At 36.9% G+C, this 19,502-nt stretch overlaps 3 protein-coding genes and 1 non-coding gene across 6 annotated transcripts; 3 read left to right on the plus strand and 1 right to left on the minus strand.

Annotated features, from left to right (window-relative positions):
* Positions 1–3,686: 3,686 nt before the first annotated feature.
* LOC147555018 (auxin response factor 2-like) lies at positions 3,687–8,470 on the plus strand. Of its 2 annotated transcripts, XM_086660350.1 has the most exons (15): positions 3,811–4,371; positions 4,528–4,640; positions 4,804–4,899; positions 5,364–5,420; positions 5,689–5,844; positions 5,939–6,023; positions 6,149–6,239; positions 6,330–6,497; positions 6,590–6,709; positions 6,809–6,884; positions 6,982–7,135; positions 7,238–7,498; positions 7,580–7,815; positions 7,922–8,112; positions 8,202–8,470. In XM_086660350.1, the coding sequence occupies exons 1-15, from the start codon at positions 4,266–4,268 to the stop codon at positions 8,293–8,295; spliced, it is 2,004 nt and encodes a 667-aa protein (XP_086516476.1). In that variant the 5' UTR covers positions 3,811–4,265; the 3' UTR covers positions 8,296–8,470. The 2 variants fall into 2 exon arrangements, with proteins under 2 accessions (XP_086516475.1, XP_086516476.1); XM_086660349.1 differs by having other exon boundaries at positions 3,687–4,371; positions 7,238–7,815.
* Positions 8,471–10,242: 1,772 nt separating this feature from the next.
* LOC147555019 (F-box protein At1g49360-like) lies at positions 10,243–12,214 on the minus strand. The gene is made up of 2 exons (XM_086663199.1): positions 12,087–12,214; positions 10,243–11,434 (listed from the first exon to the last, which is right to left on the minus strand). Exons 1-2 carry the CDS (start codon positions 12,113–12,115, stop codon positions 10,456–10,458), a joined length of 1,008 nt encoding a protein of 335 aa, XP_086519325.1. The 5' UTR covers positions 12,116–12,214; the 3' UTR covers positions 10,243–10,455.
* Positions 12,215–13,480: 1,266 nt separating this feature from the next.
* LOC147555020 (uncharacterized) lies at positions 13,481–18,866 on the plus strand. Of its 2 annotated transcripts, none has more exons than XM_086661248.1 (8): positions 13,481–14,278; positions 14,516–14,572; positions 14,685–17,140; positions 17,212–17,481; positions 17,611–17,691; positions 17,793–17,904; positions 18,189–18,255; positions 18,399–18,866. In XM_086661248.1, the coding sequence occupies exons 1-8, from the start codon at positions 13,858–13,860 to the stop codon at positions 18,493–18,495; spliced, it is 3,561 nt and encodes a 1,186-aa protein (XP_086517374.1). In that variant the 5' UTR covers positions 13,481–13,857; the 3' UTR covers positions 18,496–18,866. The 2 variants fall into 2 exon arrangements, with proteins under 2 accessions (XP_086517374.1, XP_086517375.1); XM_086661249.1 differs by having other exon boundaries at positions 13,514–14,278; positions 14,497–14,572.
* Positions 13,486–13,557, plus strand: TRNAP-UGG (transfer RNA proline (anticodon UGG)). Its single transcript has one exon. It is a non-coding gene; the product is annotated as a tRNA-Pro (tRNA).
* Positions 18,867–19,502: the final 636 nt, after the last annotated feature.

The raw sequence follows: 19,502 nt of genomic DNA on the forward strand, positions 1-19,502 counted from the left end.
TTGTGTCTAAATCAAATATTAGCTGGCATATCTGATAACCCAAAGGGCTGAGGTGGGGCATAGCTCATGCCGTCTTGGAGATTAGACATGAAGAATGATGTGAGTAGTAAGATATGTTTGGGGGGTGAAGGTGTTTGCATGTATGACATTTGTGCTATAAAATAGGATGTTTACAAGTGGAAGGTTAGGAGGTAATGAGAATCCCGTGATGAAACCCTAAATGGAGCCAAAAAAGAAGAAGATGCATTAGGAAGGAAACGGTGCACGAGAAAACACAATCGTTTTGGAGATATTACATAATTTCATTTTATTGTAATTTTGCTTCTTTTGGTAGAATATTTTCCTTCTTTTTCCTTTTTCAACTCTCATGAAAAGAAAGAAAATTGAAATTTGTTTGTCATGAAATTTGTCAAAGCTCCCTAGGGTTAAAAGAGTTTTCGTCGAGAAAATAATCGAACATTTTCTTTAGATTTGACGGGAGACCAAGCTAAAACTAGACATAACCTTAGGCCAGGGTAAATTGATACGCACCTTTAACACAAGGTGAATATAGAGAACAAGATAAGAGGTTAAAGATCAAAGATAATTCGCACCCCGTGGTGATGTAATGTAGAATCCACATTTAAAATATCACGAATTTGATAGGCTACATAGAGTTTGGGAAATATGAGGCGACAGTTTAACGTTGAATTCAATTTAACCTATACGGCATCTGTAATTTGTCGATGTCTGTCGAACAGTCAACGACAAAATTACTAAATCTATAAAATGTCGTTATGGTAAACGACGTTTTCACGACATGCAAAATATTTGCGCTCCGTTTGCCGTTTGCTGTTTGCCGTTTGCGTGCGTTATAACGACTGTTTGTCTGAACATGTTACCGTTAACTTATAAATTATAATTATTTGTCGTTCTTACATTAACTTTTTTTACTTTCGAAGTGAATCATAACACTAATGAAATCTCTCGTCTACTTAAGTTGGGTGAGACATATAGAGACCTGAGTTTCAAATTTACCGTAAAATGAAATATTATATGAACTTCTCATTTTAGTTTTAGGGATTATTTTGTACTATAAATATAAAAACAAGAAACTGGGTCGGAACAATTTTAATTTTTTATTTGTCAAAAAGACAAATTATCTTTTTCTCTTTTTAGGCCCCATATATAGTTTGGAAATAGTCTTGAAGGACAATTCTAAAAGCAATCTCATTTCTAATGTCGAAATTGCTCTTAGAATCTAGCTTGCAAAGCTTTGCAAACTGGTTTGCACTGCTTTGCAATCTAGTTTGCACTGCTTTGCAATCTGGTTTGCACTTCTTTCTGGTTTGCAATCTGGTTTGCACTGCTTTGCAAACTAGTTTGCAAACTGGTTTGCATTGGTTTGCAATCTGGTTTGCAGAGCTTTGCATTCCCATTTGCATTGCTTTGCAATTTGGGTTGCCTTGCAATGACTCTGCAGAGCTTTGCAATCTGGTTTGCACTACTTTGCAAATTGGTCTGCACTACTTTGCAATTCGGTTTGTCTTGCAAAGCTCTTGCAATTTGGTTTGCAGAGCTTTGCAATCTGATTTGCAGAGCATTGCAAACTAGTTTGCAATCTGGTTTGCAATAAGGTCAATTTCGTCTTTTCCCTATATTAGATAATTTATAAAAATACCATAGGCAGTTGAAACCTATAAAAAGTTGATATATCCTTTTTAACTAAAACTCAAATTTTTTGGCCATTCATATTTTAAAACTGTTTTTTTCTCTCTAAATAATTCGTACTTTGGCATTCATATTTTAAAACTTTTTTTACTTGTTTTTTTTCTCTCTAAATAAAATATCTTGTAGACCATACTTTATTACTAATATATAAGAGAGATGTCCTTGTGAAGAAAGACTTTGCAAAAAGAAATTGTAACTGATTTATAGCTTCTACCAAAAGAAAAACAAATTTTATGATAACAAATCTCATGTGTAATTCTCGACTTTTGCCTAGCTTGTAAGTTTAGCTTTTTGTCTTTTCTGATAAATCGGATTATTCTCAAAACCATTTATTTTTTGTGTTATTGTCGTTTGATACTATTTTGCCTTTTCCCTAAACAAGTTTTCGGTCCCGTTATATTGTTTTTTTATCTTTCAATGTTACCCTTCATTCATGTGGTACTATTTTTTTTATTCTCTTGATTTTGATTGACTTCCATATGTATATGTATTTCAACTAAGATGGAAGACTCTTTCTTCTTTCAACTCTTTTTACACTCTCTGCCGGGTATTAATAGAAAGTAAAATTGTGAAGACAATAAATCGTTATCACCTTCTAATAAATCAAATCAACTGCCGAAATTGGTTTATTACTTTTCTTTTCAATATCCTTAATGACGAAAAGATTTCGATATTTGATTAGGAATTCTTTCCGTAGCTGAGAATTCGGTGGCTGATTATTGACTGGAAAAATCATTGATGAAAAAGTAGAACAATAAGTTCATAACCGCCTTCGCTTTCGATAGACAAGTGTTATGTGATAAACGTCGTTATCTTTAACGGAACTACAATTTTTTCCGTTTACCAACTTCACGGCGTTAAAGATAAAGAAGCCGCCATTTTTCTCTTTCATAAATGTCCTGTCTGCTTCGACACGATTTGATGACGGTACTTATTTTTTGCCTACTATTTTGTTGTTTTCGTTTGTTAGTCGGCGCTTTTAATTGTCGGTTTTTTAGGAAAACTATTGTTTGTTTTCCACCGTTGGATTTAATTGGAATATCTAGACTGTACGTATATCTTTTTGACAACTAAACAACTTAGAGTAAATGGAGAGAAAATACACTCAAGTTAGGCGTCGCCTCATCAGCCGTAGGGGTGGGGGAGGGAGCAAATGGAGGGACGAAAAATATTTCTCTATAAAAAAAGATGCCTGACATCTAGACAGGTGGAACTTTGATAGTCAAAATATAGAGAAACACGAATTTCGATTGTTTATAAATTGTGTCCGCGCACCTAGCGGTTCGAGACTATATTGACTTTGGTGTCGAGCATACTATTCTCGCCCTAAGATAATATAATGTTTGTGTCATTACTACAGAAAATGCTAGTATAATATTTGTCGAAAATCAAGTCCCAATTTACTAGTTTTCTAAACAACGGCGATAGAACACCTTACTATGTATCATTTGTCAGGATTCAACCAGGATATTGACATTATTACAGTTTCCTTTCGGAGATGAAAGTTATACTGAGTAAACTCTTTAATATTGGATTTTGAGCTATCATAAAAATTTGTACATATTTGTCAAAATTCAATCGTCAATTTACTAGTTTTCTAAACAGCGGCTATTGAACACCCTACCACGTATCCTTTCTCAGGATTCATCCAGGATATTGACATTATCACATTTTCCTTTCAGAGATGAAAGCCATACTAAGTAAACTCTTTAGTATTGGATTGTGAACATTCATTAAAATTTGTGCATATTTGTCAAAACTCAATCCCCAATTTACTAGTTTTCTAAACAACGGCTATAGAGCACCTTACCACGCATCTTTTGTCAGGATTCAGTCAGGATATTGACATTATCACATTTCCTTTCGGAGATGAAAATTATACTAAGTAAATTCTTTAGTATTGAATTGTGAACATTCATAAAAATTTGTCCATATTTGTCAAAATTAAATCCCCAATTACTAGTTTTCTAAACAGCGGCAATAAAACACCTTACCACGTATCCTTTGTCACGATTCATCCAAGATAGTGACCGGGCATGAAAGTTATACTAAAAATGACTATTGAAGTTAGGTGTGGTTAGGATATAGCCGGCATAAAGTAGAGAGACAGAGTATATAGAGAGAGAGAGAGACAGAGTTTAGGGAGAGAGAGAGACAGAGAGTATAGAGGAGGAGAGATGGTACCCTTGGCATTTGAAAGGTGACTCGTGGTAGACAATAAGGTGTCTTACTACTCTGAATAAGAGGCATCAAACAGTAGCAAGTGTCCAATCCCAACATTTTTTACCTTCATTTCACAGAGAGAGTGAGAGAGAGAGAGAGAGTAAAACTGTTTCAGAGTTTTACAGAGAGGAAGAGACAGAGGGTGAGTAACTACTCCAAAGTATAAAAAGGGTTTGAGAGAAAATGGATAGAGAATCCTTCTTCCTACATTCATGACTAATTCTGTTTATTAGGAAACAGAGAGAGAGAGAAGCCATTAATATAGTAAAATTTAAGAAGGGTCTGTTTGTTTCCTTCTCTTTTGTTTGTACACAGTGAGCAAAGAGAAAGAGATGATGGGTTCTGTTGGAGCAGCAGAAGGTTTGAATTTAGAAGGTATATGCCCTAATGTTAAGGATACTACTTCCATTGAACAAGTCCTACTTTCCAAATCCAGAGGTCAGTTGTCATTTCCTCTTGACTTCTAAACTTTTATTTTAGAATCCCAACTTGATTTCAAAATCTGGGTATCTTTTAATTTTTCTATATGGGTGTGATTTTGAATTCTTACTCTGTTTTCTCTCTGTTTTTGGTTTTTTTTTGTTGTTGTTATAGATGAGAGAGATGGAATCTATGGTGATCTATGGCATGCATGTGCTGGTCCTCTAGTTAATATCCCACATGTAGGAGAGAAAGTTTTCTATTTTCCTCAAGGTCACTTAGAACAGGTCTCTCTCTCTCTCTCTCTTCTACTGTTACATTGATTCATTTATTCATTCATGGTGTCTGTTAGAAACCCAAATCCTTTAAAATTTCATTTTTCTTTTGATTTGAAGAAGCTATTTTCTTGTTGTTTTGTTAGTTGCATGAATTGGGGTTTTCTTCTTGTAGGTTGAAGCTTATACAAATCAAGAAACTAGTCCTCAAATGCCAATTTGTGATTTACCTTCAAAGATTCTCTGTAGAGTTATTTTTGTTCAACTCAAGGTTCTCCCTCTCTCTCTCTCTCTCTTTCTTCATGCTTTGTAACGCTCCCGTCCTGACAATTCACAGACGAGATTAATGTATGACGGAGTCTTTTCTATAAATCGGACTTGTCGTATCTATAAAAACTTGTCATAAAAATGATTCTAAATAAAAGCGGGGACAATATTAATGTATGACAGAGTCTTTTCTATAAACCGGACTTGTCGTATATATAAAACTTGTCATGAAAATGATTCTAAACAAAAGCGGGGACAATATTAATGTATGACATAGTCTTTTCTATAAACGGAACCTGTCATATCTGTAAAACCTGTCATAAAAATCATTCTAAACAAAAACGGGCACAATATTGATAATTACTGACGATTTGGATGTCTGAGTTGATTAGGTTATCAAAGCGGGGTGGCGTTATAGTTAAGTATTTAAATTTTGAATTTGAATTGAAAATATGATTATTTTTTTAGGCTGAATTGGAAACGGACGAGGTTTATGCACAAGTGACATTACTTCCGGACTGTAAGGTATTATTTTCTTGATTTGGGTTGTTTTTTTAAGGGAAATGATAGAGTGCCCAGCTAGAATGCCCACTAAAATGCCCAAATTTCCTCATTTAGAAATAAAAGCGGTCCCACCATAGTCAAACTTTGAAAAAACCTTGTCTTTTAGTGAATCCACGTCAGCTGGGATTTTAGTGGGCACTCTAGCATCTCCCTTTTTTTAATCATTTTTTTCTTAATCATTGTTTAACTAAATAAATGGGTATTAAATATTAATTATGAATCTTTGCAGGAAGAGGAGCCAGGGGTGAACAAGGAAAAACTTCAATCTCCTCCTATGAAAACTAAAGTCCACTCATTTAGCAAGACACTTACTCCATCGGATACAAGCACTCATGGAGGATTTTCTGTTCTTCGACGACATGCTAATGAGTGTCTTCCACCTTTGGTAGGTTTTCCTTGTTCTAAGTTCGACTCCCTTATTGACAATGTTCTCTATGAATTTCATTAATTTATTGAAAATTTTTGGTTTGTTGTTATAGGACATGACAGAGCAACCTCCATCTCAAGAACTCGTGACGAATGACTTACATGGCATGGAATGGCGCTTCCGTCATATTTACCGTGGTAACTTTATCATGTATCTTGAAGACCATGAATCAAATTTTGCTAAAAACACGACCTTAAAGACACACACAATGTTTTTCTTTTCGAAAGAGGTAATGCATGTTAATTTCCATATGTAATTGTAGGTCAGCCGAAGCGACACTTGCTTACCACTGGTTGGAGTACGTTCGTGAGCTCGAAAAGGCTTGTCGCTGGGGATACTTTTATTTTCCTAAGGCTCTCTCTCTCTCTCTCTCTCTCTCTCCCTTGCTTTATATCTTTGTAAGTTTATGTATGGAGAAGTAAACCTAATGTTTGTTTTTTCAGGGGAGAAAATGGGGAACTTCGAGTAGGGGTTCGTCGTGCTACCATGCTACAAGGTGTTGCATCATCATCATCAGTCATATCCACTCACAGCATGCAATTCGGCATACTCGCCACTGCTTCTCATGCTCTTTCTACGGGGAGTATGTTCACTGTTTATTATCGTCCTCGGTAAGGATACAATTACCGTCTTGTGATGGAAAAATAATCGAAATTTAGTTCTTGCAGATTTTCGACTAAACCATTTACATTTTTTCGGACAGAACTAGCCCTTTTGAGTTCTTGATCCCATATGATCAATACATGAAATCATCTAGAAACAGTTATGAAGTTGGATTGAGATTCAGAATGAAGATTGAGGGCGAAGAATCTCCCGAAGAAAGGTAAACCAACCAATGTGGTTTTAAGATCTTTTCGATTAAGTTCCAACCCCGATGTATTTTTTTGGACTTCAATGTAAATATTTGTTTCGTCTGTACCAGAATTTCAGGTACCATAGTTGCTATTGAGGAAGTTGATCCGATTCGATGGCCCGTTTCTCAATGGAAATGTCTCGTGGCAAGTTACCTGTTATCTTTACTTCGAATAAAAAATGAAAAAATTTACAAAATTATGAACTGAAAACTTATAATTTATCCATATTATTATTGAACAGGTTAAATGGGATGAATCTCCTGCGAACATTTCACGTCCGTGTAGAGTTTCTCCTTGGAACATTGAACTGATTTCCGTTACTGGTTATCGATCGCCTATATCCCGATCAAAGAGAACTAGAACGAGCCGTTCATCATCTCTTTCAATTCATGATGGTTAGTATACTTAACTAATTCAGTTTTGAAGTTCGAACCAAATGGTCTTTTATTTTTCGGCCAGCCATTAATCAATCGCCTACGATCCGGTTGTACTTTTAGGTTTATCAGTCGGTTCAATCGAGCTTCCGCCATTACCAGCTCAAGGACACTCAGGGGTCTTGCAAGGTCAAGAAATTAATGCTATAAGCACCCGGGAACCCGTAAATGCACTGGATGCATCAATGACAAACTGGGTTCCTCCAGATAACTCCAATTGGGATAAGAACCAGCTTCTCCTTCAGATGAAGGATCCATTTCTTCTACATGCCGGAAACAGATTATCAATTCCGAGTGCTTTTCCTCCAGATAAATTGGGTCATGGTAATTACTTTTTCCCACCAATTTCAGGGTCAGGTCAAAATTGGTCCTTCCCACGTTTTGACTCTGTTCAAGAATTGATAGATCCTGAACCAAACCAAGCAATACTTGCACCAACAACTCAACCACAGAAGAACGTCGGTTCTTGCATGCTATTTGGTGTTGATTTAGTTAAAAACCCAGTCACTGAAGATACTGATCAAATTTCGGAGCCGTCTAAAGTCATGAATCCTTCATATTCTAGTGGGTCTGGTAGTGGAGTTGGAAAACCATGCATGAACTGCTCTTCCACCACCACCACCACCAGAAGATGCACCAAGGTATATGCACCGTCTTACAAGTTAATTTTTTTTTTTTCTTTTCTTATGGTATTGAGTTGATCTTTTATTACAAGATTCAGTTTGTTATCTTATTATTGGTTTTCAGGTTCATAAGTATGGTACTATACTTGGGAGATCACTAGACTTAATGAAATTTAAATGTTATGATGAACTTGTACAAGAACTCGACCGAATGTTTGATTTCGGAGGTGGGTTGATGGATAAGAGTAATGGGTGGAATGTGATATATACCGACAATGAAGGCGATATAATGTTACTTGGAGATTACCCGTGGCCGTTAAGTATCTCAAAAACTTTTCATTCTGTAACTTGTTTTCGACGAGTATACTAATCGAACTAATCGTTGTTGATATATGTAAATGCAGGGAATTCCGTTTTGTTGTTCGGAAGATGTACATCTGCCCAAAGGATGAGCTAGAGAAGATGAACCCTAATGCGAAAAGTCCCATCCCAGTGTAAATCTCTCTCTCTCTCTAAGTATGTAAGAAGGTCTAATAGTGAGTCCTATATAATATGTTATATGTGTATATGTAAGTAAAACATGAATAAAGGAAGCGAAGAACAGAGTGAAACATTTAACTCTGGAACTATGTTTGTTGTCGGTTTTATTATCAATATAAGTTGGGTTTATATATAACCTTGTGAGAATCTACTTTCTGTTAAGTTTGTAGTCGCGGCAACGAACAGAGAGGACCTAGACATTATATTTTTGGTTGTTTGAGTGTCCATTTCCAATGTGTGGGACTATAGGGGTGTACTCGAGCCGAGCCGAGTAGTAAGATGTTCAAGCTCGATTTGTGTATTTGACTGTTTGCTCGAGCTCGAGCTCGTTCGAGTAATTGTCCACTTGTTCAAGCTCGGCTCGTATAAGTTTGAAAGAGCTCGAGCTGGAGCTCATTGTTTTAAGCTAGTTTCTCAAAATACTTCAAATTAAAACAACTTCCTAAATTATCAAAATTCTTCAATGATCATTTGTCACATACAATAATAATGATTAATGATTCATATTCCAATAATCTTTTAATGGTTGATATTTCATGTACAAATTTCAATACTAATATAGTAATTATGGACTACACTATTTTATAATATGTTAAACGAGCTATTCACTAGTAGCTCGTGATACAGTAAAGAATGATCAAACTCGGCTCGTTTACATAATCGAGTATCATTTTAGGCTCGTGTTAAGCTCGTACTCGTTAATCTCCGAGTCGAGCACGAGCAATAGTCGAGCCAAGCTAGAGCAGCTCGTTAAAAGCTCGGTTCGCGTACACCCCAATGTGGGACTATTCCCACACTTTCTACCCTTTGGCCTGTGATTGATCTTGTGGGTGGGTGGGGGGGGGGGGGGGGGTTAGAGTTGAGAATTTGAGAATGTTCCTTTTATTAAAATGGTAAACAGGATAAATGTGATGAGTAAGTGACGATTAAGGAAAAGGAAACAGGGCTTTCTTTTTGTGAGTAATCATAAGTTCATAACTGAAACTTAATGGCTTTTCAGGCAGAATATAATCACATCTCGTGGTTAATGTGCCTCACTGCTCATCTCCCTTTCATGATGAGAAAAAAGTAGGGGTTTCGGAATGTGGCATGGAGACATGGCACGCCAATGGTCCAACGACCCGGACGGGCGTGGCTTAGGTCAAACGGGTGCCATGGAGTCTGGCCACGACCTACCCCATGGCACAAACATGGCTCATGCTAAACAGGTGGAGTTTGGCCGCAGCCTGCCCCACTGCAATAGCATAGGCACAACTCATGCCAAACGGGCCAAGGAGTCTGGACCATGGGTTGCCCCTTGCAGTGCCACAATCGGGGCTCATGGCAAACCGTCCAGGACCTTCGAGTCCGGCCACGACCTGCCTGCTGTAACGGCAGAGCCGTGGCAGGGAAGCCGGAAGCCCCCTCCAAAATATAGGGGTTAGGGTATAAGTTCGAAGCTCTATTATGTATAAATCAATCCAGAACGACGCTGAGGAACAGAGCATTTCCCATATTCAGAACAAATACCATTTATTTCTCCTTCATATGTTCTTGCAAGAAATATGCAAGTTCATCATTTTCACCCCTCTTCCTTTCAAGAATTCATATAGCTATTTCTTCAGTTTGTCATCCAAAACCCTGTAAAAGATAAACTGATAAGTTGGGGAAGAAAACCATTTGAGAGAGATGATCTGTGTTCTGTCCTGTGTACCTGGTTCGGATATGGTGGTTCAAAGTGTCGGCAAGGTGTAAAATGAAGGAAAATAGAACTGAAACATACTCAGACAAGTGGGATTTTAGATGGGAGTTTTCTTGAACCGTCCGATCAATCCGTTGATGTATCTCAGACAAGATTTGAAGAAATTTTATACAGTAAAATTTCGTGACATGCTTTGCCGATCAAATTTAATAATCAATATAAACAAGATGAAAGCACAAGCTCCTTCGATCAAAGTTCAAAAGCTAGAATATCTCTAGTTAATTAAATGTATATCATATGATCATATACCCTAAACCTTTGTTAAGAAACAAAAAACAAAACATTGTCTTCTCAAAAGTTAACCTAGGCATCAATAATGACCAAAAAAGAGAAAAGTTGAATCCCTAATTCTTAAATGAAGTCAGAGTTCAGTCCCTTCAAAGAGACCAGCTTTGACCAGGAGGAAGCTGAACAAATCTTGGTTCAATCCAAACTCCCTTCTTCTGCCTGAGCTCCTTCTTTTCTTCGGCGTGAAAAATCTCATTATAAATGCAAGTAAGACGCCCATTATTCATCATCATTGTTCCACAAGTCGATAAACCGCTGTTCTTCAACCTCAGTTTTCTATCGCAAGATGTCGTCATTATCGACGAAAATGGTAGACTCTGACGACTACTTGCAGATGAATCACGAACCCTAGATATTATCTCATACTTAAACTGAGTAAACTTCTCGTTTTCGAGAGAAAAAAATAGTGCCATACTTTCAGAATCCAAGAAGTAAATAATCTCATTGCATAAAGCAGCACAAGTAATATCTCTTCTCATTTTACCTTCATGATGATATTCATATTTAGCCCACTCTTTAGCTCCTCGTCGAATAACATATAACACAAAATGGGTATCGGTTTTGGTTCCAACACACACGATGCAGTCTGGAGAAGTAGGACTCGACGAAAATGTTGCTATATGATTAACTAACTCATAAGGAAACTTCGGAAGGTCTATTTTTGCTCGGGAAAATGGGCATAAGAAAAATAACGATTCCTTTCGGTATACTAGAAGCCACCCACCACTCGATGCAATACAAGTAGCACGGGCTAATTCCGGGATAGAGATAGTGAACTCTTTGTTCGATTCAAAGTCATGCAGAGACAAGTTTCGAGCATTACCGTAGAGTAGTAACCAAGGATATCTCGGAGATGTAGATGAATCATATCCCCCAGAAGCTGTCGAAGAAGCTAATCGCCAGTCTTTACATACACCACGGAAACTAAGAAGCTCAAGCAAAGATAAATTTTCGGCAATTCTCTCTAGAAGTTCACTAGGAAGATCCGACCATCCTAATTCGTCATTGATATTAGTAGACGACTTCCCTTCGTTTTCCATTATCCCCTTTTTCTTACGCAATCTCTCACTGCCACAAGAATATACATAAAAAATGATGAAATATTAAAGCATATCAAATTCTCAACTAAATCTCCGAAACATTGTCTCAACAAAATAATACAAAAATTAACAAAAACCTAAGTAACATTACAATAATTCAAGCAAAACCTCTATGAATTGTTAAATCTAACAAGTCCATAGAGAATGTGGTTAATTTTCGATAACAACACACAAGTATAAGTGACAACCCATCAAGCAAAACTCATTGAGTTATGAGTATTTGTTACTCTGTTTTAAAGATCAAATTTTAGGTTATGATAATCAAATATCAGATATTTACAACCACAACTACTAATCCAAACCCTAATTTGAATTGCTCAATAACCCAAATTAAAAGTTATACAAGAAACATTCAATGATGAATTTGTCAAAATCATGAATCTTATTTGATCCCATTAGATTAAAAGATAAATCTTGATTAACTAAATTCAAATACTATATAGATAAGGATCAAGACAGACAGTGAGAAAGAATTGAAAAAGGGCAAAAAATAAGATCAAACAGAATCAAAATAAATAATGAAACTATTGAATCAAATAGATCAAAAGAAGACATGGGTATTGATTGAAATTGAAAGATGAAAAAAGGGTTTTTTTCTCTCATGGAGATTTGGTTTATACCTGCGACGAAGTTGTTGAGAGAATTCCATTGATTGATGAATTCGAAGAGATTTTTTATCTTTTTTTTTTGGGGTGTTTTATTTGGAGTATAAAGGGAGAGACCGAGAGATTTTAGAGTGGGGGGTGGTGGTGACGTGTGTATCTAGTCTTCTAGTTTTAGATGTTGCCCACGGTTTACAAAATAATTGGGGAAATTCAAATTGAAAACAAAGCAATCTCACGTGGGAGGTAGATGACCAAGTGTGGTACCACTTCAAAAAAAAAAAAAAAAAAAAAAAAAAAAAGGTTTAAGCATCATTTTTAGTGGAATAATTTGAATACAAGAGCCCCGCAAACCTCAAGCCCAACAAGATTACTAGTACATTTGAAGACTGGTTTACACAATCTTATAGTAACATGTTATTATCACAGTAATTTTTGTTACGTTCGTAATATTAAGTAAGGGTGTTATAAAGTTATTTCGCATTGCAGGAGCCAGAGTATGGTGTTCCCTTATAAGCAAGGGTTTTTTGGGCTTACCTCCTCGTCACTAATTGGTAATTGAGTTTACGCCCCTCAATAACGGGTAATTGAGCTTACCCCCTTGAATTTACTATTAGTGACAAAAATACAAAGGCTATGTTTGGCGTACTTGAAATAATTGCCACTGCCAAGAACAACTATTCTTCAATATGATTCATAGTAGGGATTCTAGCTCATTTTATTGTTTGATTTGGTCAGGAATATAATTAGTATATATTATTTACTTTCTGATGTAATTATCACATACCAAACATATCCTTAATAGTTTTGAAAAAAAATCTAAATTCAAAGGGGTAAGCTCAATTACCAATTACTGAAGGGGGTAAACTCAATTACCAATTAATTGTGAGGGGGTTAGCTAAAAAACCCTATAAGCAATTGAGCAACTTTTTATCGTGACATGTTTTAAAGTCATGAACTCCTCACGAAGATACGGTAACAACAAGGACGGATGTACAATCCTACATAAAAAAATAAAAAAAGGTTAGCCAATGTTTGAAATGTACTTTCTCCTCACACAAATCACATTTAGTACAACTATGCTTGTGTTTTGATTACGATATCGAAAGATTTGGCAAAATTTGACGTATGCGACTTAGATATGTGACAACCAGTTATTCTGAGGCGCATAATAGTCATTTTACTTGCTTTTAGTCCTAGAATAGACAGAGTGATTCTTAGCCCATACCTTATAAAGAATTATTCGACTAGACTTCTTATAAATGAGATAAAATATGTCGGTTAACACATGTGTCTCTATTTTTTTTTCTTTTTTTTTTGATTTGAAAGAACACATGTGTATCAACAATAAGGGGAACAAAATTCTACTCTTACTACTTTGTAGTTAAAGGTTTTGGTGAAGCAAACACACACATAAGGGCATTTGGTCTAGTGGTATGATTCTCGCTTTGGGTGCGAGAGGTCCCGAGTTCGATTCTCGGAATGCCCCTTTCTTTTCTTTTCCTATACGAAATTATTTTCCAACATATTTTCCCCACGCACGTGGCGCGGGAAAAAAGCAACCAAATTTCCCTCGTCATTATTTTTCCCTCCAAAAATTTCCCCAAATGCGCTGGAACCCAATAACACCTTCTTTCAAACCCTAACCCCACTCTCTCCTCGCTCTCGTTAACTTTTCTCAAAAATCCTTTTTTTTTTTGTTTTTGAATCCAAATCGATATCCAGATTTTCTCTACTTCATGCTATCTCACTCAAAGATCAAACCTTTTTCGGCTCAGGAACCCTAAAAATGAGTTCTGATGAAGATAACGATTCACATTCATCAAACCCTAAGGATTCAAACAAAAGAAATGATTTTTATAACGAGATTTATACCCAGGAGTTCGATGATTCTCAATCTACTTTTGATGATCTTGGAGATCTGAATGATCTTGATTACCCATTGACGGTTCCGTTTGACGATACAGTTCCAGTGGAAAATGAAACTCAACAAGTTGAAGATTTGGGTTGTGATGAGAATTTAATGACACAGTTATTGATTGATGATACAGAAGTACAAGTTTTTACTGAAGAGGAAGATGAAGAAAATGGAGAAGGATCGGATAGAACTGAAGCATTGACTGATATTGATGGGGTTTCAGATGATGAAGGTGATACAAACGTTAGGGTTGATTCTGATCCGTCACTCGAAGAAGAATGCCGAGGTTCAGGTAAAACAATTTAACCCCTTTTCATTCTTGATTACTACAACTGCTTTAATCCCCATTTTTTGCCCTAATTCAGAGGTTGGATTTCTTGTCTTTGGTATTATTGGATTTATGATTGTCATTGTTCTTTTTAAATTAAAATCCAATCAATTATGCCCTAAAATGTTGATTTTAATGCCCTAAAATTTTCTTGTTTTCTATAATATTGGTGATATATACAGTATCTTACTTTAATTTTAGGGCAAAAGGCTTCGACTATTCCATCGGTGGATAAAAATATCGAAGAACCAAATTCGGGTAAGAGCACTTTTATTTCCCCATTTTTGCAGATTGGCATGGTTTTCGAAGAAATTATTTATTTATGTCAAGATGGTGCTAGTGGACCTTAAATGTTGTTATGTTGACTCAGGATCTGCTCCTAGGAGCTTTATGTCGATTCGTGCAGCATCGCTTCGAGCTGCTGGTCTTGCCGCTGCTCGCAGAAAGAGTACCGAGGGAACTGAGACTGAACCAGGTTCTAACCCGAGCAACAATCAGCCCATCAAAGATCAAATCAGTATTGTTGATGCAAACACTGATTTAGGTCATCAAGATTTGATTGACAAGAAAGAAATGGATAGTGATAGTGATAGGGATTGCGAAGTTGAGAACGTTAATGAGAATATAAATGGACTTAAGGACGAGATTAAAAAAAAAAGTGCAGTTAGAAGGCTCTTTACAATTGATGAACCTAGTGAAACTAATCCAGCTATAAACGACAATGATAGTATTACTGAAGGAATCGATTTGCCTGAGTTGGATAATGGTAATGAGTTTGCTGGGTTAAGCTATGTGAACTCCCAAGAACCTGGGGAGCTTTCACAAGCCAATGCTTTAGATGCGATAGATAAATTTCTTTCAGTTAATAACGTTGAATGTTCTCCAGTAGATGAAGTTTACCCTATAAAAACCACAAAAAACCGTTCTCCTGCTGTCCCTAGTGCAAAGGGTCCTCGAGCTTTGGCTTGTAGAACGAATACTGGAAGCCCAGTTGGGAAGTTGGGGCCATTTGACTGGGATGACAATCGTGAGGATGAAGGTGGGGGTGAGTTCTTCAGCAGGAAGAAGGATGTGTTGTTTAAAAGCGATACCCGTCGACGGAGATCCTTTACCCAACCCAAAAAACCAAGGCATCTTAGCTCTGGAAAGGGCAAGAGTGTGAACACAGAACCATTGGGCTTCTGTCAGAAAATAACTCGTTCAATTCATTCAGATTCAAGGTTGTTTGTACCAAAATCTAAAGTGGGTGAAGAAACTGTACGTGTGTCAGAAAATAAAACTAAAAAGAATCTCTTCGAGGAGATGGATGAACAGCTAAACCCAGAGGCTTCAGGGCAGCAATCAGAAGGGCTCGATATTGGCAATAATCCTCGAGAGATGTATGACGTTGGTATTGATACTCAAATGGCTGCAGAAGCGATGGAAGCCTTAGGTGCTGGGGTCGAAGCCCACATTGATACTGTTGATGCTTCGGAATTGGAACCAAATATGGGAGGGGTAAGAAAGAAGAAATCTCAACTAAAACAGGCTTCTGGGTGGAAGAGGACGTGCCGATCTGACGAAGGAGGCATTTCCAAACAATCCAAGAGAAAGAAGACACTTGATACCAGATTAAGTAGTGAAGTTCCCATTTCATCTCGAACACGTTCTAATAGATCAAAGGTGGTGGAGGAATTAGAAGTAAAGACAAAGCAAAAGAAGGCTAGGCCAGAGGCTGAAGAACAAGCAGGGTCCAAGAATCATGTCGGTGGATATGAAAAATCAGGCAGAAGATCATCGAAATCTGTTGGCGGGGGAAAACAAGTGAAAGCAGTTGAAAAGTCCCATGCCCAAGAGGTTGATAAATGTCATGATTCATCTGCATCAGAAGGAAATCATTTATCCAGTAAGGTGCCGTTAGCTGAGGATTCTAGGGTGCCCACTCCTGTAGCTCGCCGGACAAGGCGATCTCAAGCTGTAAATACATCCAAGAAGACAGAGAACTTCAATGAATCTCGAGAAGGGAAAAATGAACAAACGGAGGCCAATGATCTTGGGGGTAAGAGATTACGCGGAAAGATGGGCATTAATGATGGTAAAAAGACTGAGCAGATACAGCATGAGCATATGGATCTCGATGAACTTACAGCGAAGAACCCCAGAGGAAAAAGATCATGTCAGAGAGTGTCAGTTCACTTAAAGGAACCCGATGACTTAGATGGTTCATCGACAGTGGTTGAGGTCGTAGTAGAAGCTAATGGTCAATCCATCAGCAAACCAAATAGGGTCAAAGTTGATGTTAGAAGTACTCCTGTTAACTACGATTTGAAGAGGAAAACACGATCAGCTACGTCACGGAAACCCACACCTTCACCTGGAACGAATTCTGAAGGAAACTTATTAAAGCAACAGGTACCTGAGAAAATAATCCCGACAGACCCAGTTGAAGGGAAAACTTTGAAGCATACAGGAACAAAGACGAATGCAGATTGTATGTCAACCCCTGAAGGTGTTACTGGACTAGACAACAGGTTAGAAGGTTCACCAGGAGAAAAGGTTAAACCATCTGATTCGCTCTGTGTTACACCTGTTAATTGTACTAAGGCTATAAATGCATCCACACCGCTAAATGAAGCATCGCCAATTTGTATTGGTAATAACTATCTGAAACTATCTAACAAGAGAAGTTTTTCCAAACCATCCCTCATAAGAGAGCTCAATACTTTATATAAAGATGGTGTAAGTACTCCGGAATTTAAAGATTTGAGAAAAAGGAGAGATATTGGTAGTGTTTGTGTCTTGTTCAGTCGCCATTTGGACCAGGACACTCTTAAACATCAGAAAAAGGTACTGTTTTTTAAAACTTCTGTTCTTTTAGGATGTGTTGTAGTCGTGCACTTCTAATTTCTACTTTGCAGATTTTGGCACGACTTGGAGTTTCTATCACATCCTCTTCCTCAGAGGCCACACACTTCGTTACGGATAAGTTTGTCCGAACGAAAAATATGTTGGAAGCTATTGCTCTTGGTAAGCCAGTGGTTACAAACTTATGGGTCGAAAGCTGTGGGCAAGCTAACTGTTTTATAGATGAAAAAAATTACATACTGAGGGATGCCAAGAAGGAGAAAGAGATTGGCTTCAGCATGCCCGTTTCATTGGCACGTGCGTGTCAAAGTCCACTCTTGGAGGTACCCATGGAACTCTCCATCTATACCCATTACCCACATTTGTTTATTGGTTATTTCTTAGTCGACATGAACCTATTCCACGTGACAGTGACAATCTTCTCTAAAAATGATGATTTAATGACTTTGCAGGGTAGAAAAGTTTTCCTCACTCCAAATATAAAACCCGATAGAGAACTTGTTGCAGGCTTGGTTAAAGCAGTTCATGGCCAAGTACGCTTTTCTAAATGTTCGATTTATTATTGTTACTCTTCGATCATATGTTTTCGTTTTTATACTTATTTTGTGTTGCTTTTGCTGATTGATGTTCTCAGGCAGTGGAGAGGATAGGGAGATTTGTAATGAAGGATGAGAAAGTTCTTGAGGATCTACTGGTTCTTTCATGTGAAGAAGACTATGAAATCTGTATACCTCTTCTCGAGAAAGGTAATGGTGTTTTTTTCCTTATTGTCTGAATCTGACTATTCTGAAACTGAATGTCTGACACTAACGGACCCCAAAATCAACCGGAATCAGGTACTTAGATGAGTCAGACAAAAATAAAGAGTCTGAAATCTGACTTGAGGCGATTCAGAACTTGAGTCAGATTACGGATTTGACTTAGAGAAAAAAACCTCGACCCTAGTTTTTACTCTGATTTCCGACCATTCTTCCTTTGTTAAACAAACTCGAAAAGGATTACAAGTTTGTGACATAAATTCAATTTGCAGGAGTAGCAATTTATAGTTCAGAGCTTCTGCTCAATGGGATAGTAATCCAGAAGCTTGAGTATGAGAGGTCAGTATTTCTAAACCCGAAGAGAGTTTTCTTCTCATTCACCAATCTGAGCTGTTTTATTTCCGATTTACCTCTATTACGCCTCAAATGTGAATTGTGGACTCATCGACGATGTTCTATTGTGTTTCTCGTTATCTGTTTAGGCATCGGCTTTTCAACGATAGTGTGAAGAGAACTCGCTCAACTATATGGATAAAAAAAGATGGAGATCAGTTTCGTCCTGTAAACAAGCGTAAATGATCGTGATCTGTTTCTTTTTGTTTTGAAATTGTTTCTTCCTTAAATCTTTATTCATTTTCTTCGGGTCTTATTGTTATTTAGCTTAAGTCAGTGGAAGTTATGTATAGATGTAATTATAAATTATATGTATGAGCTAAACTTTTGAGTTTGTTTGGGAAAGTATATTGGTGTTTATATCTTACAGAGAAAGTGGAATGCGGCAATTAGAGGGTTTATGGTTCAGGGTTTAGGGTTTGATCAGAAGACGAAGACCAAAACTGCATCGTCCTTGAGCCAGCCTAGCTGGGGAAGAAAACCTAAACTTCAACCATTAGTAGGTCAACTGATTGTCAATAATTTAGCTTTATATATTGGATACATTTTATTTGGAACTGTTAGTTGAAATTTAGTATTGTTTTTGAATTTTTTGTCGGTTAGAGGCGAAGTTATGCTCAAACGAGTAAAATTCAGAGTCAAACAATATTAAAAAATCAGATATGCTCTTCAAGTGGTGTTTGTTTTTCCCTTCAAATTTTGGCCTAATTCGTTTGAATATTTGACTAAGGTTGATTTTTGAAAGTTTGATTGTTTTGAGTCGAAGTTTCATTTATTTGATTCAGTTTGAATTTTGATTCATCTGAAAAGCCATTAAACTAATCTTGAGTTAAAATAACTTAAAATAAGGATGGATAGTCATGAGAAATCACAAACGCCACGACGTTCCAAAAATGATTAAGACGATAACCTAATGCACGTCAGAAATCTTGTCAATTGTCAAACAAGAAAGGGAATTCATTAGCTTTTATCAAGTTGGGGTCATTGATTAATTATTTAATAGGGTTCTTTCTTTTTCGACTTTTAGCGTGTGACCAGCTTCTCTTTTAGTCTTTTAATTTTTATAAATTCAAAAATATACTTTTTTAAATCGTCAAGTTAATTTTAGCAACTGATATTGTTTTGTTTTCCCAATCACATTTTCTCTAAAAATTATCTTCATACGTGCTTTTTCTAATCTAAGATGTCTGGAA

This window comes from Eschscholzia californica, unplaced genomic scaffold, assembly GCF_041429995.1.
Source record: "Eschscholzia californica isolate CP2 unplaced genomic scaffold, dmEscCali1.0.p SCAF_2, whole genome shotgun sequence".
NCBI lineage: Eukaryota > Viridiplantae > Streptophyta > Magnoliopsida > Ranunculales > Papaveraceae > Eschscholzia > Eschscholzia californica.

Coding starts and splice junctions, on each gene's coding strand:
- LOC147555019 (XM_086663199.1), bottom strand. CDS start 12,115: ATGGAATTCTCTCAACAACTTCGTCGCAG. Junction 11,435..12,086: donor TCTCAACAACTTCGTCGCAG/GTATAAACCAAA, acceptor TTCTTGTGGCAG/TGAGAGATTGCGTAAGAAAA.
- LOC147555018 (XM_086660349.1), top strand. CDS start 4,266: ATGATGGGTTCTGTTGGAGCAGCAGAAGGTTTGAATTTAGAAGGTATA. Junction 6,240..6,329: donor GATACTTTTATTTTCCTAAG/GCTCTCTCTCTC, acceptor TTGTTTTTTCAG/GGGAGAAAATGGGGAACTTC. Junction 6,710..6,808: donor GAAGAATCTCCCGAAGAAAG/GTAAACCAACCA, acceptor CGTCTGTACCAG/AATTTCAGGTACCATAGTTG.
- LOC147555020 (XM_086661248.1), top strand. CDS start 13,858: ATGAGTTCTGATGAAGATAACGATTCACATTCATCAAACCCTAAGGAT. Junction 14,573..14,684: donor TATCGAAGAACCAAATTCGG/GTAAGAGCACTT, acceptor ATGTTGACTCAG/GATCTGCTCCTAGGAGCTTT. Junction 17,482..17,610: donor GTCAAAGTCCACTCTTGGAG/GTACCCATGGAA, acceptor ATGACTTTGCAG/GGTAGAAAAGTTTTCCTCAC.